This window comes from Diabrotica undecimpunctata, chromosome 4 (assembly GCF_040954645.1).
Source record: "Diabrotica undecimpunctata isolate CICGRU chromosome 4, icDiaUnde3, whole genome shotgun sequence".
Classification (NCBI taxonomy): Eukaryota; Metazoa; Arthropoda; class Insecta; order Coleoptera; family Chrysomelidae; genus Diabrotica; species Diabrotica undecimpunctata.
Window position 1 is genome coordinate 116,580,220 of NC_092806.1, and position 22,330 is coordinate 116,602,549.

At 33.0% G+C, this 22,330-nt stretch overlaps 1 protein-coding gene across 1 annotated transcript in view; it reads left to right on the forward strand.

The window, feature by feature from the left end:
* The window catches only part of LOC140439892 (uncharacterized), a 207,198-nt gene that overhangs the window by 45,955 nt on the left and 138,913 nt on the right, over positions 1-22,330 (forward strand). Inside the window, exon 2 of the mRNA XM_072530061.1 lies at positions 2,102-2,298. Coding sequence (XP_072386162.1) covers positions 2,102-2,298 — 197 coding nt within the window. The remainder of the gene's footprint in view (positions 1-2,101; positions 2,299-22,330) is intronic.

The window sequence follows — 22,330 nt, forward strand, 5'->3', positions numbered from 1 at the left end:
ACACCTTCAAGGCAAAAAAATGTTAGCCGACAAATAGTGAAAAAAGAAAAATCTTCATGTTATAGAAAATTAAAAAAGGCAGAATTAAAAATTAGAGACCTAACCAAACAGTTAGCAAGAGATCGAAAAAGGTTAGAAAGGGAGAAATCTAAATTTAAACAATTTTTAAAACAAAAAAAGAAAAAGAATCTCCTGAAACAAGGGTGACTAAATTGATAGCTGATATCGAAGTTCCAGATAAAATCAAAAGAAAGTTAGTTTTTGGGGAAGTTATTAAAGATCAATTAGAAGAAAACGCCAAAATGTTAAAAAATCACAACGCTAAGAATACGTTATCGATTGTGTCTGGAAGCATAATAAATAAATATCGTTTAAGGGGCGAGACTTCAAAAATACTTTCGTACACAATGCATCGCAAATTCATTAATAATTCCCAATACGAAAGAAAAAAACGTAACCATGCAGTTATCCAAAAGTTGTCAAAATGAGTTCAAATTTTTTTAGAAAGGGATGAAAACTCAAAAATGTGTCCAGGAAAAAAGGATTATATAACTAAAAATAAAGTTAAAAAACAAAAACGTATTATGTTGGATTCTCTTTTCTTCTCATTTCAAGTTTCCAGAACAACTTTTTGTAGATTTAGACCTTTTTGGGTAGTCGCTCCAAAGCAAAGTGATAGAGAAACTTGCGCTTGATCAAAGCATTCAAATGTAGAAGGACGCAAATGTTTCGACTGTAGCAGAACTTATCATCTTAAATGCATTATTAAACATCACTTTAACAAAAATAGTGAAATATTTCTTTGCCCATACATGGTTTAGAAAATAAAACTAAAACACAATAGTTATCTAATTCCCCATTTACGTTTGCGTTCCTTGTTTTGTTGTTCGTTTTTCGTTTTTATGGCAATAAATACATGGTTATGAATGTGCGTTTTCTTTAAAATAGTATAAGGGTTATCATTTCGGAAACGTTGAGTCATTTCGGTAACGCCTTCAAAATAATTTTTTTAACATAAATGTTTTAACTAAAACCAGAAAAAACATTATAGTTGTTAATTATAAATAAAGTATAAGATAACAAGTTGAAAAAACACTACCATTAATTTCATTAGAGCAATTTAGAATAAAATAAAGTCAAATATATTGTACATTTAAAAAAATAATAAGTATTGCAACATAAGAAAAACAGTTTTAAACTTTAGCTACCACCTAAGATGACTTGTAGTAAAATACTGTCATTTTAGGTTAGTTTTTAAAAAATATAAAATTTAAAAATGTATTTAGTCCTCTTTATAGTGTGTTACCGAAATGACTATTTTTTTGCTGTTTCACACCAAAAAGAACGATTAAACAATATCTATTACTAATTAAGCTCTGCTTTCATAAAATCATAAAACTTAGAGTATGTAAGAACTCAAAACAATAAAAAACATGACTTAATTACGAACTTTATTTTTTTAGTATTATAAAAGTCAAATTAACCATTTATATGAACAGCAACCATATCTAATGTGGCAATTTAAAGTTATTTATTTAATTAACATACATTTATCGACAAACAATAATTATTATTAAAATATACATATTACGACGAACACATTATGCAGTTGTCACTATTGAAGCCACATGGTCAATGAATTAAATAACAAATACCTCAAGGTGATTGAAGCCTGTCAGTTATCAGATCCGGACAGAACAAAGTCATACCATAAGCATCTGCAACACACAGTTCAGATGTTGCTAACGTGTTCTCTGGTTATAGAAATTAATGAGAAAACTGTTACTATTCAATTACCGATAAAATATTTTTAATCCATTCTAAACTTCCTGTAAATGTCGTTCGAAAATTAAAAAAAAATTTATTTATAATTTGAAACTGCTTCTTCTTAGGCTCCAACTCCTCCTAGTTCAGGTACTCTCCACCTAAGTCGATCTTCGCCAAAGAGATTATTAATTTCTTATCGAAATTAAAATTGACAATCTGCTGCTACTTTTAACTCTCCGAATTTTGCATCCTCTCAAGAAAAACAAAGACAGCCTATCTTCAAATAATCCTAAATAATAATTGTTCTACTAAACTAATAATATACTTCTTTCAGGCGGTCTTCCTTACAAAGTTTATCCTGGCCATGATGGAGTCCTTACGGAAAAGAGGAAACAAAGAAGAATCCGAACCACGTTCACGTCCGCCCAACTAAAAGAATTGGAAAGAGCTTTTCAAGAAACACACTATCCTGATATTTATACTAGAGAAGAAATAGCAATGAAAATAGATTTAACAGAAGCTAGGGTACAGGTAAGAACAGTACAATATATTTTTTTTATTGGGAATAACCCGCATCAACCATAGAAGGTTATTTGCGGTGGTACAATATAGACTATAGTATATTATAATGATTAATATAAAGTATAAACTATAAAGTTTTTACAAAGTTGATTATAATTTAGAATTTTTCTTGAAGTATCACTTATATAAGATTATATTATTTGGTTTTCTTTAAAAACCTAATGATTTTATCACAATCCGCACTGTCTAAAGCGCTTTTTATATCACTTGGTAGTCCAGTAGCTTGTCTTTCCATTTGATATAATGGACAGTCTATAACAATGTGGCCTACAGTTATATTGGTGTCACAGGCGTAGCATATTCTAGGAGGTTCCGTCCTTAGTAGGTGTTCGTGCGTCAGTCTGGTATGTCCTATTCGGATACGATGTAGTACAACCTGGTCCCTTCGCTTTACTAAATTTGGTGTTTTCGCTGATAGATCTGGGTTTGCTTGCCGCAATTTATTATTTGGTACAAGTTGCCATCTTCGTAACCATAAGTTTTTTGTGTACTCATTGATGCATTTTTTCATATCTGAGTGAGGAATTTGGTTAGTTCTATCATCGGATCTCTTCATTTTACAAGCTTCTTTGGCCATTTGATCAGCTATCTTATTTCCTGGTATACCCATATGAGATGGTATCCACACAATATGTAGTTATTTATGATTATTTTGTAGAGTCACATGGTCTATTTTAATCTGTTCTAAAATCGGATGATTCGGATATATTTTCTGAATTCCCTGTATTGCACTTAAGGTATATGTGAATATTACTGTCATGTCTTCAGGTCGATTAAGAGTTTGTTGTACTGCCTTGGATATCGCAAACAGTTCAGCAGAATATATTGAGTAGTCCTTAGGTAGAGGAAACTTGAGCACATAATCCTCTGTGACAATGGCGGATCCTACTGTTTCTAATTCGGGTGTTTTGATGCATCGGTATAAACTAGTTGACAGGATGAATATTTATTTTTAATATTGTAGAAGGATTGGAGAAAAAGAGATGAAAGGGTATTGTCCTTAGTATAAGTTGACAGATCTGTGTTAAATATGAAATTTGTATAGTCCAAGGGGGAGCATAATCAATATTGGTATGCATTATACCCGGAAATGTAAAGTACCCGGAAATGTAAAGTTGCTAATTCTTTTGCTTAATGATGGTCTAAGATTAGAATTTTGATTGTAATTAGAATAATAATGTGTGGAGAAAGCATAGGGGTAGGCCGGGTTGTTTGGAATAGTTGATAGCTTGCTTGCGTATTGTAAACTGAGACGTAATCTTCTAATAGAAAGTGGAGATTCATTTGCTTCGACATAAATATTTTCAATTGGACTCGTTCTGTATGCTCCTAGAGCTAGTCTTAGTGCAGTATTTTGTACGATATCTAATTTTTTAAATGTTGAGTCCTTAGCTGAATTATATACAATTGATCCATAATCTAATTTACTGCGGATTAAGGATTTGTAAATATTTATTAGGTGTGTGGTGTCTGCGCCCCAGTTACGATTTGCTAGAATTTAAGAATATTTATGTTCTGTAAACATGATTTTTTAAGTAATTGGATGTGTTTGTTCCAAGTAAGTTTTAAATCAAAAATCATACCTAGAAATCTAAGTTCCTCAACGTTTTCTAAAACTTGATCATACAGTGTTAATTTTGGAAGATTTGCAACAATTTGATGTTTTCGAGAAAAGCACATTACTTTGGTTTTAACCGTAGAAAATTTCAGTCCCGTTGTTTTAGACCATTCTTAATAGAAAATTGAATAATGTTTGATGTCATATTAAGATTCTTATGAGAAATATAGATTACGAGGTCATCTGCATATAGGATTGCTTTATAGTTTATTTTTATGAACGAGAGAGTAATTAGCATAATTTTAACTGGTACCTCCGACTACTCCATGGGCGTGCTCAAGATTAATTGAAAAATTACTTTAAATAATTGTAAAAAATAAATGAATTATTTCAGTGTTATAAAGTGTTATGTGTATGTAAACAAAAGTGACCTCTTTTATCACACACTATATTAGAACTGACTGGCCTACATTAAAAAGGGTTTTAAAAAATTCACATTTTTTTTAATTTTTAAAAATTACAAAAGAGAAAAAGAGTTTTTAAAACCGTCTAAGGTATGTTAAATAGATGAATAAAAATATTAATATAAAACTTACAGCTACTTGTTACAAATCCAAATCAGATTCAGAAGATGAACTTTCAGAACCAAGATTTATAATAACTGGCTCGATCATTTTATCAGTAATATTGTCCAGCTTCCACATTTTTTCCTCTTCTTTAATAGTGTGATTTACTGCCTTTTCCCAGTTTTCAGGTTTTACATTATTTACGGCCTCCAAAAACAACTGTTTAACATCATGAATTTTAAAAGTGGTATTTTTTCTTGAAACTTCACTCTTTATCTGTGCCCATACCAGTTCAATCGGGTTTAATTCACAATGATATGGTGGGGATCTAAGCACTGTCATTCCACGATTTTTGGCAATTTCATCAATTTCGTATTTTTAAAATTTTTCTTTATGAAGGGCACACAACGAATAAAGTTCCTTTCTTATAGATCCGGGATGGTACGTAATATTTTTTGAACTCAGCCAATTCTGCAAGTCTTTTTTTAACCACTTGATTGTGGGCAGTCCTTCTATAAGTCTGGAGTGATAACTTGCATTATCCATTACTATTACACAGTTCTTAGGAAGAAGATCTATCATTTGTTCGAACCATTCTTGAAAGACATCAGCGTTCATGTTTTCATGGTAGTCACCGGTACGAGTTGATTCAAAAGTTAATAAACCACCTTCAACAAAACCGTCTGAACTGCCAATGTGTACTATTATCAGCCTGCGTCCCTTTCCTGATGGTGGGTTTAAACCAGTAGATAAGTTATTTACAAAAGCGTGCCTTTGACTTGTAACAGTTTCATCCTGCCAAAATTTATTTCGTGTATGACCCTCGTTGATCCATGTTTCATCAAGATAAAATATTTTTCTTTTTTGGTTTCTCATTTCCTTTATGGTTCTTAGAAAATATCTTCTCCATATGACAATATCGCTTCTTTCTAATAAAATAGACTTTCTGGGATTCTTTTTCCAGCGGAAGCCTATTTCTTTTAAAAGTTTCCATAACGTACTTCGACTCATTTCTGGGTAATCCTTATCATCTCGAACTGAGACAAGAACTTTATCCAATGTTGGAAATTCTTGTCTAAAGAAGAATTCATGCACTTTCCGTCGAAGTCCTTCTTTAAAATGATATTCTATTTGAAGTTTTGGTTTCCCTGGAGCATTACGTGGCATTTGAAAACTACCACATTTCTCTTCTTTAATAACTCTGTAAATCGTAGATTTTCCAACACTAAGTGTACTGCTAACTAACTCAACGGTCTCATCAACACTTTCACATAAACGTTTGTCTGTAAATGATTTAAAACAATTAAATATTAATGTTTTTTCATTAACTGTTAAAGGACCAATTTTTCGGCGTTTACACGGCACTTCCAAATTTTCCATAACACTAGTATACACAATAAACTGCACCTTGCAACTGAAGTACCTACTTTTAGTGAACTGTTAAGAATTTTGAATACGCCACTTGGACCTTCCTACAAAATGGAAAACCCACTATCACATTTTCTGTGGAATAAGTTTAGAAGGTAATTATCTAGTCAATTACTGTCGTAGATTCCTGGAATTAAAGAATTAAATGTTTGATTGTTGAAACCCTTACTTCGTGGAATGCACTCATTTCAGATAAAATAAAACGTTTTATTTTATCTAAAGAATTAAACTTTATTTTGCAAATAGGTAAGTACTTATTAAACTTTTATTGGTTATATATAACCAATAAAATAAACATCTTACATTTCTTGCAAATTCATTAGTACCTGTTAACCTCCATCACTCCGAAACTGGCAACCTTATTTAGGGATTAGTAACCCTCACAACTATTGTATTCTATTCTGCTCCAACCTTTATACCTGGTGGTCATCATCATCATCATTGGTGCTACAGCCCTATAAAAGAGCCTCGACCTTCCCAAGTCTATTACGCCAGTCAGTTCTATCCATTGCCAACTGTTGCCAGTTTGCTGCGCCTATTTGTCTACCATCCTCATCTACACCATCCCTCCATCTGAGTTTTGGTCTACCCCTTTTTCTACTTCCCACAGGTTGTGACATAAGGATTCTTCTAGGAGGGTTGTTCTGCTGTGATCTTGCCAGATGTCCTGCCCATCTTAGTCTTCCTATTTTTATAAAGGATACTACGTCTTTACCACCAAATATATGTTTATATCTGTGATATATCTCGTAGTTGTACCTCCTTCTCCAAACACCATTTTCACAGATGCCACCAAATATTCTTCTCAGGATCCTTCGTTCAAATATAAGCAGGAGATTTTCATCTGCCTTGGAAATGGTCCATGCCTCAGACCCATATGTCAACACTGGTTGTATAAGGGTTTTGTATATGGTTATTTTTGTTTTTTGGCTTAAGTTTCTGCTTCTCATATGTCTACTCAGTCCAAAATAGCATTTGTTTGCTAGGATTATTCTTCGCTTGATTTCTTCAGTCATGACGTTCTCCTTGGTGATCAGGGAGCCCAAGTATGTGAATTTGTCCACCACTTCAAAGGTAGAATTATCAACCGTGAGTTGGTGGCCGATGTTTCTGGCTCTATTGTTGGGTGTTGATGCCATTATCTTAGTTTTATTTTCATTTACTTGCAGGCCCATATTTTTTGAGGCGTGTGACAAGGTGGTATACATTTCTTCTAGCTTGCGTGTTGTGCGGGCAACTAGATCAACATCATCTGCATATGCCAAAATTTGGGATGATTTATTAAAAATGTTTCCTCTGCTGTCTATTTGGGCATCCCTGACCGCCTTTTCCAAAGCTATGTTGAAAAGGAGACACGCCAGCGCATCTCCCTGTCGCAACCCAACATGCGTTTCAAATGCCTGTGATTGTTCGCCCTGTATTTGGACTTTGCAAACAACTTTACGCATTGTAGCCTTAACCAATCTTATCAGTTTATCGGGGATGTGGAATTCATCCATGGCTTCATACAATTTATTTCTTAGGACACTATCATAGGCCGATTTAAAATCTACGAAAAGATGGTATGTGTCGATATTAAATTCATTGGTTTTTTCCAGTATTTGCCTTAGCACAAAGATCTGGTCTGTTGTTGATCGACCAGGCCTAAAACCACTTTGATATTCGCCAAGAAGCTCCTCTGAATATTCACTCAGGCGACCATATAAAATACTCGAAAATATTTTGTATGCTGTATTAAGGAGGGTTATTCCCCTATAGTTTCTACATTCTAATTCATCGCCCTTTTTGTGTAGCGGGCAAACGATCCCAATACACCACTCTTCTGGGATTTGTTCCTCATTCCAGGCTCTCAGTATGATTTTATATATATGATTAGTCAGAGTAGCACCTCCACATTTAATAAGTTCCGCGGGTATACCATCACTTCCTGGAGATTTATTATTTTTTAGGTGTTTTATTGCATCCCGTACTTCCTGAATTGATGGAGGCTCCAATGGTGTATTGTTGTTTGCTCCTGGGGGTGGTTGATTTGGATCTTCTACTTCGATAGTAAGCAGTTCTTTATAGTGTTCCACCCACCTTTTCAATACTTCTTCTTTTGTATTGAGTATATGCCCCTCCTTATCCTTACATAGTCCGATCCTTGGTTTAAATTCTTTTCTTGCTTTATTTAGATTTTTATAGAATTTTCTTGTTTGATTTTCCTTTTTTAATGCCTCAAGTTCTTCCAATATTCTATTTTCATAAGTTCGCTTTTTTCTCCGATGGATGTACTTCTCTTCTCTTCTGAGATCTTTATATTTTTGTTCTTTTTCTCGGGTTCTTCTTTGCTGCATCAGTTTATATGCATTGTTCTTTCTTCTTGTAATGTCCTCGCACTCAGCATCGAACCACTCATTGCGTGGTGGTGGTCTTTGCGGCCCTAGAATGTTAACCTGGTGGTCATAGTCAATTTAAAATTGTTTTCCTATATACTTCTTATCTGTTTTTCATTGAGTCACCCGTATCAACAGTTTAGGGATTTGCATACAAAATTTATTGTTTTATTACTCTCTCATACATAAAAATACACTATAACAGGGTAGTACAATATTTGTTTTCACTATTATATTTAAAAATGTTTCTCACATAGTTTCTAACTTTTTTAGTGCTCTAAGTTTTCAGTTTGTTTTTATAGAGTTGAAATTACATAATCTATTTTTTGGCACTACCAATTTGTTTAAATTTTTTTTTTCAACACTAACATAACCAATGTAAAGGGTTCTTACGTGTAATATGTTTATTACAATACCATCCAATGAATAATGGATAGACATTGGATCGATCTTTGATGCTCAGATGTGTTGTTTGCTCGTGTTTTGCATGATTTTTATATTATAATATGCGGATGATCAGTAATACGACATAAGAAAACCCAGAAACTTACAAACATCTATTCTGGACTAATTTACGTTCCTAATATGAAATTCCATGCCACTTTTATCTTGGTAGTTTTCTTGGATATTAACAAAATAAACAGATTCAATACAGGCATCATCCCTAACTTAACGTATACAAAAACACACAAAATGTTATTTTTATTGTTTTTGTTATTCTTTTAGTATCTAACTAAAAATATCATAATAATAAGAGCTTTGATGTGTGTAAATACTCATCTTCCACGAATCCCTTTATTACCCATCGTCAACAATGGGCACGTTTTCATCACTTTCTAATATGTCAAATGTAACATAAAACGATTATGACCAGATCTAATCGGTGCAAGAGGTTGCATCAGGTCGAGACACGATCGTTTTGTTGTTCACAACTATTCGAGAGAGTATGTAATGTGTGTAGGTCACGTGGTACGTGTAATTGGATACAAACAGAGGAATGGTGATCGGCTGCGACGCGTTTTATTCCTCTTAGCCGTGAAATTGTCCTTTAGCCTAATGACAAAGCCCTACAAGGCCTGTTGACAGTGTTAACATCATCATCGAGGTCGCACGGGGATCGTTTACATTTTGCCAAGTTGACTTCAGAGAGAATAGAACTAGTTCTATGTTCGGGCGACTAACGAATTTGCTAATGGGGTGGATTTTATTAGATGATATGGGAAGATTATATTAAAGTATATATTTTGGATGTCAATCCTATTAGTCGCTGCATTTATGTACTTTATATTTAATGTCATTATCACTGTGTAATATCAGTCTATTAGATCATGAATATTTATGCATCAAAACTTACGTCAGATTATGTTGACATACTTTATGAAAGATTAGAAAATTCTAGTAAGTCTATTACTATCCACAAAAAATCAAAAAGAGGAATAAAACTATTTCAGCATATGTTATGAAACCATTTAAAAAGTACAATTAAAATAATATTTAAATTTTAACATTTAGTAGATATAAATGACAAAAATATACAGAAATAATAAATTCTATTTAAAGGATCATTATAATAATTGTTTACGAGTATAGCTTAATAAAAATGAAGATATTAAAAGTATAATGGTAAAAATTTTTTATAAAAATAAATATTTTACCTGCTTTTACTATTGGCAATAATTTGTTTCTTGTCAATAGTTTTTTTTTCAAGTGTCGTATATTTTTTTCTTCACTTAGACGGAACAACTAGTACAAAATATATTGTTTCGTTGCATACAAATGGAAATTTCCACTAACAATTTTGCAACTACTTGATTTATATGAAATGAAACAAATAAAAAATAATAATAATAATAAAATTAAAACGAAAAAAACTAACTAAAATACTCACGTGATTGCGTTGGCCTTATAAGAGTATAGTGTTACAGTTCATTCGCAGCACTTTTTAGTTTGTTCTGCTTTATCCACAATTGAACTTAGGCCCTTTTCCATAATACCTATAGACTTAACAAATAGTAGGTATATAAAATTTTTATATACATTTAATCTTATTTGTTGTTTAAATTACATCCCCGTAGAACATCGACTTAGATTTGATTACAACCTAATGAAAATAGAGTTATTCGTAACAAGAACTATCACAACGCTATGATCAGTGCAAAAACATATACAGGAATTGACATCAATTAAGATAATATTCCTGTTGCTGTAAAAGTGCGAGCAGGATGAAAACTGTGTGAATATGGTGTCCGGTAAGGATGATTGTGACAAAACCAAGTTTATTTGTTGCAGAAATAAGAAAATAGGCATAATTATATGTGTAAAATGTGAAAAAGCATTCCATAAATCATGCAAGGCATGAGATTAGGCCAAAAAAATTGATTCGTTGATTTGTTGTGATTCAAAGATAACCTTTAATTAGGGGGGAAGGCATGGAAAATGCGATCATTCATCTGCTAAATAAACCAATTTGTGAGTTGAGAAGCAAAAATCAAATCCTAGAAGAAAATAATAAGCTATTATGGGAAAAAGTAGAAGTCTTAGAGAAAAAGTTACCCTAAAATTCCATAGAGAATGCCGCAAAAACTAAGGACAACAATAACAATCCATCCATTTTAAAAGAACGAAATGGTGTGACAGAGATCACAAGGTCAGTTAACGCAGTCCCAAAACAGATACTTTATTTTGTGGATTTGTCTGAGCTGCCACGTAAACCAAGAATATTAAGTAGTTCAATTGCACCGGTGACATCTGTTAAAGATAGCAACCATCAGCTGATTAAAGATGAAAAAGATAAATGGGAAACCCAAAAAACAGGTTTTTACAAAATAACTCGTCCAATGACCAGATCCACTATTAAACGACCAGATCCACTCCAGTGAACTAATGAGAAGCTGGAAGTATCCTGCGTTTGGTCATAAAACATAGGGCGATCTTCCTTTCAGGTTTCGATCCAAAAACGGAAGCTTAGGAAATACCTAAAACGAAAAAAACTTGATGAAAACGTTATCTGCGAAAAAATGCAAACCAGGACAGAGAAGTACAGAAGTTCATTTAAAATTACTGTTCCGGAACTAAAAATAACTCATTTAATGCAGCAATAATTATGGAAAACGGTCTAATTTTTAACCATTTTTAGAATGTACAGAGGTACTCCAGTGTCGAAAGACAGTCCACGATACACATCAAAAGAAATTATCAGTAATCAATTTAAATACGCAATCAATTAGAACAAGTATTGACGCCATTAATTTTATCCTAGAAGATTATGATGAATGCTTTGTTCTTTATTTAACTGAGCAATGGAAAACAAAGAGCAACTGAATAACTGCCATGTGAGGAATTTTAAACTGATTTCTTCACATTGTAGAAGCAGTTCACAGGAGCATGGTGGTAATGCGGTACTCATCAAAGGCCCGGGAAGATCTTTCTAGTTTATCAGAAATATTGGTGTTTAAGTGTTCGGCTGCAGAGATGCAAATTGATAAGAGGAAAATTGTATTCCATCTCCACCTACCGAAGAGAAGATTCACAAGTTTTAATAAACAAATAAGACCAAATACTTTTTGATTTACTTGACAAGGACTCCTTAATTTTTCTGGCTGGTGATTTTAACTTAGATATACTGCTTGAGAGTGCGATGTGGCAAGACACATTAAAAATGTTTTTGGGCCCCTCTGATATTAAACCTTCCATCAAACTATAGACAAGATTATACACGCATACAAGGTAACAAAATAGCTAATATTTTTACAAATCTTGACATATTTGATTCTGTTGTATTCAATCCTCACAGTCTGATCACACTGCTTAAAAGGTAAAATGTCTTCTTTTTCTTCTTCTTTTTATGTAGACATGACTCTGTTTGTTTTTCAATGTGCCTCCAGTAAGTTGTTCTATCGTTTACGTGGTCTTCCTACAAATCGTCTTTCCAGAGGGGAACCGTCTCTTGCCATCCTTACTACTCTTTTTGTTGTCATTCCGGTTATATGATCGTTCCATTCTACTCTTCTACTTCTTACCCACTCCTTGATGTTCTCCACCTTGCATCTAGGTCGTATGTCTGTACTTCTAGCTCTGTCCCATAGTGTTTTACCAACAATTTTTCTTTCGAACCTTTTTCGAGTGTTTTCATCGCTGCTATTTCTAACATCCCTTTTGTCCTCTCTGTGCCAGGTGCCTGCGCCTCTGTTTGCTCTATTCACTTGATCTTCCATTTTCTCTTTAAGCTTTCCGTATCTAGATAATGTAATGCCTAGATATTTAAACTCCATCACCTGGTCTGTTATCTTCCAGCTCCAATTTACATTTTAGTAAATTTGCAGTTAAAACATGCATATTGTCTTTTTTGGAGACATTAACATGCTAAATTTTCTGGCGGTTATATTAAATTGGTGCAGCAGACGTTGTAAATGATCTTCACTCTAGAGTAGTAATGTGTTGTTTGCAAGGCAGATTATTTTAAATTATTTTTCTCCCATTTGGTATCCTTTTTTAGTTCTTACTTTTTTACTATTTCATCCCCAATCAGATTGAACAATAGAGGGCACAGAGAATCTCGCTGTCTTATCCCATTGTCAGCTTCAATAGTGTCATTTAGTTCTACTTCCACTTTTACTTTTATTGTGTTGTTGTGTTCCGATCGTTTTGATTACTCCTAGAGGTATCTCTCTGGCGTACAATAAGTGGATTAAATGCATTCTTAACGTCCACAAAATATGCCGGTTTATTGTATTCTAATGGTTTCGCTTGCACTTGCCTCATTATAAATATAGCGATTAAGGTAAATTTTAAATAAAATAAATTTAAGTCGAGTATAAATATACAATATTTTGCAACGAGAATAAAGATTTTTTTAAATTTATGTTTTGTAATGTAGACTGGGTATCTGTTTTTGAGACATTAGAGGTAGATAATCAGTGGGATGCTTTTATGAATATAATTCAGATTCAGAAAATTTTTATATAATGTCTTTACTTAAAAAGATAAATACAGCAAATAAAAAAAATCACAAAAGTACTGTAAAAATGATATATAAAAAATTGTACATCTAGGCTTGTTCTTTTGTTTACACTGTATAGTAATAATGTTGAATATAAAGATATCTACAGCACAGAAAAATAATAGTTTGTATTTCGATAAAATACTGTTGGTTGTATAAGAGTTATGTAAAATTAATCGAAAAAGGGGATTCTAATAGAATTAAAGTGACTATTGGTGGTTGCCTATGTGCACGAATTATATTTAAGTAAATATTAATAAAGTGTACTAAGGTATATTATGTACATAGTACATATCTATGTTGAGTACAAGTTCATATGTCTGAGGACATAGGACACTTCATCTATAATTATATATAATACACATACAATAGATAATTCATAAACATTTAATACATAAACACACAATAAATAAACACATAATAGATAATATACTTATAAACATACAAAACAATCACAATTTGATATCATCCTGAAGGTACAAACATCACTTCCAGAATTTTTAACTAAAAGCATGGCTATTTGCCTCCAGGATCGAGACCAAATAAGCCACTCGTTAATGTAAATAGAAGCGCCAAAACAACTAAGTGTAAGTTTTAATAACAACTTCCTAATTTAAAATAATCTGTTCTGAAAACATTTTCCGCAGTGGAAATCGAAACGTCGAACAATAATTATAAAATATAATTTTAATTGCAATCAATTATAGGTGCCGTATAAACATAATATTTAACCTGTCAGGACTATTTATCTTCTTGAATTTCCTGATAATCTTGATCTCATTATTCAGGAATTTTTAGGTGTGTACTTGTAAGGATTTCACTCAATATGTATAACCCACCATTATGTACATAATAAATTATATTTTCTTTGTTTTTATGTTGTCTGTAGTAAATAGAAGGATTTTAGAAAATTTTAGATAATGTAGTTTATAATATGTTCATTTTTTGAAAAAATTTTTTTTTTGGATTGTCGTTTAACCAAATGCTTAATATGGAAATCTTTATAACTGCTTTTATGCCTCTAGTGTGCTTGCTCGTTGTACAGAAATATAATTTTTTAATTTAAAAACCACTAAACGCTTTATTGTTAAAAATCGAAGAGAAATTGTGTATTAGAGATTTAATCTTTAAACTCCTTAAATCTGTGTTGCTTCTAGCCTGATCAGATATCGACTAAAACTCCAAAATCCACTTTTCACCTCGCAAGTTTGTCGCAAACTACCAGGCTAAACCCCTCAGTTCGAAGGTTTTTTTCTCCTCTTCTCTCAGGAGCGTTCCGCGCTGCGATGGTGATGCCGCCGCACGGTCACATGGCACTCAATGAAATATTCACGAGGAGGCGGTAGAAAGCGAAGCTCAGGTGCACTTGTAGGGCTGTAACAACACCCAAAATTAAACTTAACGATATCAATATCTATAAAAGTAATTCTACTTTCGGTTTTCTCTCGGAATTATTCATCATTTTGACTGCTGACGGTTTTGTGAAAGTCAAATATAATGGATGATTGTTATTTTAATTTTTAACAGTTTTCATTTTGAGAAAATGGTTTGGGCGAAAGAACACATGTCTTGAAGCTATATCCTATATTCTTAGTATATTACATACTTTTAAGTGATTCATTTATTCTGTTTATCGAAGTTTGCTGTTACAATAATCATTCAAGGAATAAGGCAATTGGCAGGTCAATAATTATGATTTGCCGTCCTTCAGAAATCAAAATAAATGTAGATATAAATTTAAAAACTCATAATCATATCATTGTTTAATGTAAGTACAAGATATTTTATGCTCTAAATTAAAACAATTACAGTATAAACAAACAATAGGCCATTGTTACAATCTTTATCATTTTGTTAAACATTTTACTGAGTGTGGGTTTTTAAAGACCCATTTTAAAAACTTTTTTAATCTAAATTTGTATACGTATTTAAAATGTTATAAAATATATTTCTATAAATATACGAGCCCTACCAACTATATATTGGGACAAACTAAAATGCATAATTCAGATAGTTAACAATATATTTTTCTCAAATTGTTTTTCTAATAATGTTTTACATATTTATATAACGAGTTTATTACAGCTGCCGCCGTTTCTCGTAACCTAGTTTCCAACGCTTGCGATCGTTCCAGTCATCTACTTGTAGACCCCTATCTTCCATTGCATCTTTTGCTTCTTGTCTCCACGATCTTCTTGGTCTTCCCTTTTTCCTGCGGTTGGTGGGGATCCACTGTAACATTCTCTTTGGCCATCGTTGATCATTCATCCTTTCTACATGGCCATACCATTTCAGCCTTTTGCATTCTATAGTTTTCAGGACGTCAATGTCTATGCCCATACGCTCTCTGATTTCAGTATTCCTTACTCTATCTCTTCTAGTGAGTTGGCAACATCTTCTCCAATAATTCATTTCCATTGCTTTTATTTTGGATGCGTCATTTTTATTTATTACCCAAAGCTCTGAACCATATGTAGCAATGCTTTCTATGATACTTTTGTATATCCTAATTTTTGTGTTTCGGGTGATGTGGTTATTCCAAAGTATACTATTCAGTTGACGTATTGCTGAATTTCCTTGACCAATTCTAGTAGCTATTTCTTTTGTATTCCGACCATTGTTTGTAATGTTTACACCGAGATTTTTATAGCTATCAGTATTTTGAATTTGTTTGCTTCCTAGTTCTAAGTGCTTTCCTTCACCTCCCACTACTACGTACTCTGTTTTTGATGGAGTAATTAATAAGCCCCACTTAGTATATTCTTCATCTATTTTTCGTAACATGTAGTGGATATCATCTTGATCTTCTGCAAGTATTACTTGGTCATCAGCAAAATGCAAGCTGTACAGTGTATGGTCTCCAATTTTTACACCCATAGGTTCACATTTTCTTTTCCAAATATCCAAATCCCCCTCCAAATAAATCTTAAAGAGTGTAGGTGCAATGCAGCAGCCTTGGCGAAGTCCTTTGGTCACTTTTATCTTTTTTGTCACTTTTTGTCCAATCTTTATTACACTCGTCATATCATCGTACAACTCCTAATACAATGTAAACTCTCTAATAATGTTTTTAATATAATACAATGTAAACAGACAATTACTGATAATATAATTTTAATCAGTAACATCAAACAAAATGTACTTACTCTAACAGAACTAATTAATATTAAGGAATGTTTATTTTGTTAGCAATTAAAAATTGTAACATACAATGAATATTTATTTTTAAAACAGAATAGCATCGCTCTTAGTTGAGTCGACTGAGGAGTAATTTCATGTTCAGTGGTTAAGTTATTCCAAATCTGCTATATTTTGGATTTTGCGTGTAACGTCCGTTGTGGGTTATTTTTCAGTGTCTGTTTTGTTTTTGCCATATTATTTCATTGACATTTAGGTCAGGACTGTTGTAAGGTCCGGAAATGACGTTTATACTGTGGTTCACAAACCAGCTTTTGAGGTTCTGAACCATCACTCCAGTAGGAAATTTTACGGTCCTTTTTAAACAGTCCTTGTGAAAAGTCTTATGCTTGGAACGAATAACTCGTTTGCGGTTATCACCAACATGTACGTCGAATTTTGATTCGTCGTTAAAAATTACTCAGGAGTAATTATTACTACAGCCAAAAGATTCTAGTATATACATAGTAGTTCATAGTAGTGCTATGTTTAACTAATATTGTTTCATGGTACATTGGCATTTTGTTTTCGACACCGTTCATGGGTATCTTGTCAATCAGTTATCAGCTGAAGTCCGTTTGAAGAGGTTTACTCTCCGGACACTGGAACTCACTTAAAGCATGGGTGTATGTTACCTGAAGTAAAATTTAATTAAAATATTAAACATCAAATAATATTAATAACATTATGTACAATCTTTGGTAACATTATATATTTTAAAGGGTTTTTACCCTAATATTTTGGTGGCTTTTTTTTAGAAATATTCAGTTGTGGAAACTTTAAAGATAGTGTAAGAAAACAAGCAAACAAAACGGCTTATACTTCAGTATATCTGAGATATATCATACATTGGGGCAAGAACATAACATTAAAAGAGAAAATTGTATACTATTGCAAAATATGTAAAACTAATAATGACACAAACTATAGAAACGAGGGCCGATATAAAGGAATGAAAATTAATGTTTAGACTGTCTGGATTGAGATAATTGAGATCAATAGCTGGGAATAAAATAACAGTACGAATAATAAATAACAAAGTAAATAATCTCTGTAACATTAACAATATAGTACAATGGTGAATATAGAGAAAACTGGTGTAAAACCGGCGTTACATAAATGAATAATGAGGGACTAACCATAATAGTAAGAGTGTTTTAAATCTAACAGGCACCAGATCTCCAGAAAGACCAGTTCAAAGATGACAAAATATCTAGCAGCCAACGGTAACAAAAATAACCTTATTTGGAATATTTATTACATTTAGAGAACAACGAATACGATCACATAAAAACCTGCATGAAGACAGCAGCCCTAGAAGCTCTTGGAGAAGCGGACCAAAAATACACCCACCAAACTACGAAATTAACCGAAGACACACTATCATGCATAAAAGAGAAAAAGAACTCCATATAAAATACCTGAACACAAAAAACTATGAGGACTTGGAACTATACAGGAAAAAAAATAAAGAAGTGAAAAGAAAAGTGGCCAATGAAAAAAATGAAAGATGAGAAAAAACATGCACAGAGATAGAACAGCACATAGGAGGAACGAGAAACTCAGAGTCATGGCGCATCTTAAAGTCGCTCCAAAGAAATAAGACAGAGAAAATCAAGATCGGTCAAATCAAAGAAAACGAATGGCAAGAATACTATAAAAAATTGCTAACCGAAGACCACCCCAAATTCAAAGAATCAGAAATAGACGGAATAGAAATCTACACACATGACGAAATCGAATTAAGCCTAGCTGAGGTAAAAAGAACGATCAAAACTCTAAAGAACAAAAAAGCAAAAGGTCCCGGCGGAATACCAAATGAATTGATAAAAAACGGATCGGAAAAGTTATTCCGTATGATACATAAAATGTTTGAGAGAGCACTGAATGGAAAAGACTTACCGGCAGAATGGACCCAAGCATATATGACATCAATATACAAGAAAGGAAATAGAAAAAACTGCGAAAACTATCGGGGAATCAGCATTATATTGTCTATAGGCAGACTGTATGGAAAGACCATAAAGGAAAAATTAGAAATATATATACAAGATAAACTCGGAGAAGACCAGGCAGGTTTCACAGCGGGGAAAGCATGCTTAGATCACATTTACACGGTCGAACAACTAATAGAAAAAAGAATGACCAAAAATAGATCCGTCTATCTGGCTTTTGTTGATCTTAAGAAGGCATATGACTCAATACCTAGGACCAAGCTATGGGAAGCAATGAAAGACATCGAAGTTCCACGAAGATTAATAAACGCGGTAAAAGCACTCTACAAGAATAACGAAGTAGCTATCAAAACGAGCAATAGAATATGCAGTCCATTTAAGACGACAAAGGGACTACTACAGGGTTGCTCCACATCCCCCACCCTGTTCAAAATATTCCTGGAAAGAACCCTGAAACCATGGAAGTGCGAAGGAATGAGTATACCAGTAAGGAGCGAATATCTATATACGCTAAGTTTTGCCGACGACCAAATAGTAATCGCACAAGACGAGGATGACCTCAGTTTTATGATGAGAAAACTGGAGCAGGAATATACAAAGAATGGGATGGAAATAAACCTAAAGAAAACTGAATACCTAACAACGGAGAATACAGAAATAAAACAGCTGGAAATAGACGAAGGTAAACAAATCAAAGGAACAGACAAGTATAAGTATTTAGGCTTCATAATATCAAATAAATGAACAACGGAGGAAGATATAAAAAATAGACTAGGACAAACAAGAGACTGCATACGAAAATTGAACCCGGTACTATGGGATAAGAACATCAGCATGAAAACAAAGAAATAAATATATAATACCAGGACAAGAAGTATCCTCACTTAGGGGTGTGAAAATTGGACAATAAATAAAAAAACCAAAAACAAAATAAGAGCAACAGAGATGGAATTCTTAAGGAAAAGCTGCAGAGTAACAAGAAGAGATAGAATAAATAACATGGAGATTAAGAGGAGAATGGGAATGAACTCCGACATAATAGACTACATCGAACAGAAGAGGTTAACCTAGTACGGACATGTCAGAAGAGCAGACCAAAATCGGTGGATAAATAGAATAACAGAGTGGAGCCCGATAGGAAGAAGAAAGAGAGGAAGACCCCGAAGATCTTTCAGAGATGAAGTGAACGAAGCAATGAGTAGAAGAAACCTACAGGAAGGAGACTGGCTAAACAGGAAAAATTGGAAAAAACGGTTGAGTGAAGGAATACAGTGAAAACTGTGGAAATCCTTATATATATATATATATATATATATATATATATATATATATATATATATATATATATATATATATAGAACAACTCTTATGTAGTACTGGTGAAAGAAGACTTTCACTACAGATAATGGAGGAAAAATATATTATTGACTACAGGGACAAAGGAATATCATTTAGAATAAATATTAATACTACACTTATACTGAATAGTCATTAATATAGAATGTACCTTAAAAGGATGCTTGTAATCTTAAGAACCTTTCTAAAGTTGGTGTTGACTACTTATGAATTTGTTATATTTGATTCTAAACTCTCCATTGTCGTTTTCCCATTCTTGAGGATCGTGATTTCAAATATTCCTAACAATTTTTCTCCATTGGTCTCTAGCTTCAGTTGCTCTGAGAGCAAAATGAGTTTTCAGCTGAATTCTTAATTTGGTTGGAATATCTAGTTGGTGATCGTCCTCTTGATCTTCTTCCCAAAACATTTCCGGAAACAATTATTCTCTCCAAACTATCGTCACTTTTGCGAACCACGTGACCGAAAAATTGCAGAATACGTTGCAGACATATTGTGAACAGCCTTTTTTTAATCTCGAGTTTGTTTAGAATGGAAACGTTTATCCTATGAGCTGTTCAAGGTATGCGCAGCATTCTTCTTCAAGACCACATCTCTCAAAGGGATCAATTTTTTGGCGCTCGCGTCCGCGAAGAGTCCAAGTTTCCGCACCGTATAGAAATATTGAGAATTCAAGGACATTCACCAGTCTCATCTTGATATTTTGAGAGATAGATCTGTCCTTCCAAACTTTAGTTAGGCGACTCAACGCATTTTTTGCCATACCAATACGTCTCCGAATTTGTGCTTCACAGTTACCATGTTAGTTATATTAGACCCGAAAAAGACAAAACTGTCCACTATCTGGTATTCCTGTAATATCATTATTTTTGTCTTAGCTTTATTGATTTTCCGACCAACTTTACTGCTTTCGTACTCAACTCTTAGTAAGAAATTAAACATTCTTTGCTAATTTGCAGCTATAAGTGTAGTGCCATCAGCAAATCTTAAATTGGAGATTTTCCTAGCAGCCACTGTTACTCCACCGGTTCATCCATCTAAAGCCATCCTCATGACATGTTTACCATAAAATTGAATAAGTCAGGCGACAACACACATCCTTGTCTAACACTAATCCTCTCAAATACTAATTACAAAATACCTCGATCAAAAAAAAATATATCTCTGTTTCATCGATAACTAGAAAACTTTTGATAGAATCCAGCAAGACGGAAAAGATCTCTGCATAATTCAAAACATTTATTGGAATCAATAGACAACGTTAAAATATTCCAACCACTCTACTAAAAGCGTCCATGTACAAAAATTTGTCCGACAAGGCTGTGTCATGTCTCCGTTGCTCTTTAAGTTATACTTTGAATGCATATTCAAACAATCACTAGACGGCGCCGAAATTGGTATAAAAATAAACAGTAAATATATTAATAATATCCGATATGCAAACGTTATGATAGCAGAAAAAATGGTAGACTTACAAAATATATACTATTATAGACATAGTTAATAGTGTTAGTTTCCTAAAGTCTGGTAAAGATCCAAATATTGCAAATTCATATAGATCAATATCGTTACTTTCCTGTGTTTTTAAAACTCTAGAGAGACTCATAAAATTTAAACTGGATTGGTGGTTACAAAAAAATAATTTGCTACCAGAAAATCAGTTTGGTTATAAAAGAAGCTTTGGAACACTAGATGCTCTAACAACTATTGTGCTAGATGTACAAAATACCTTAACCAGAAACAACTATTTAACAGGACTATTCTTGGATATTGAGGGAACATACGAATCAGTTTGCTTGTCAACTTTAAGAAATAAAATGGTTAATTTATTTCATATGCCAATCGCATTCGTGGATACAATAATAGGATTTTACACAAAAAGGATCATCTATGTAAGAGATCATAATAACAAGCTAATTGAACCGCGATATAATTATCAAGGTATACCACAAGGCTCAGTTTTATCTCCAATCTTATTCAATATATACAGCTCTGACATACATAACATCCAAATAAATAACAGTTCATTCAAAATCGTACAGTATGCCGACGATTTCTGCATCTAGACAGAAAACAAAAAATATGAAACCTATATACAAAGCCTTAGCAAAAATATGTGAATCCCTTTTTTAATGGTTCTTAGAGAATGGTCTTAATTTATCTATAGAAAAATCAGTATATCTATCTTCACAAGACATAACATTCCTACCGTGTCCAAGAAATTGGACACGGTTGACAGAAGCTTAGACTACTTTTCTTTATTCCACAGAACTCAGGTTATATTACCCACTTATAGTGAGAACACCATTATGAGTAGCAATCTTCTAAGATCTTTAGTGCAGGATTATAGGGAAGCCACAGTAATATAAACGGACGCATCAAAAACAAGAGAAGGGACTGGATGCGCATACCTTTTACCTGCTACAAACGTAGAATTCAAGTATAAACTACCATATCAATTTTCAATTGAAGCTCTAAAATATGTTAAAAACACCTGCAATAGACATATTTTAATTCTGTCAGATTGCCTTTCAGTTTTGCAGAGCATAAAAAACATTGAATTGCCC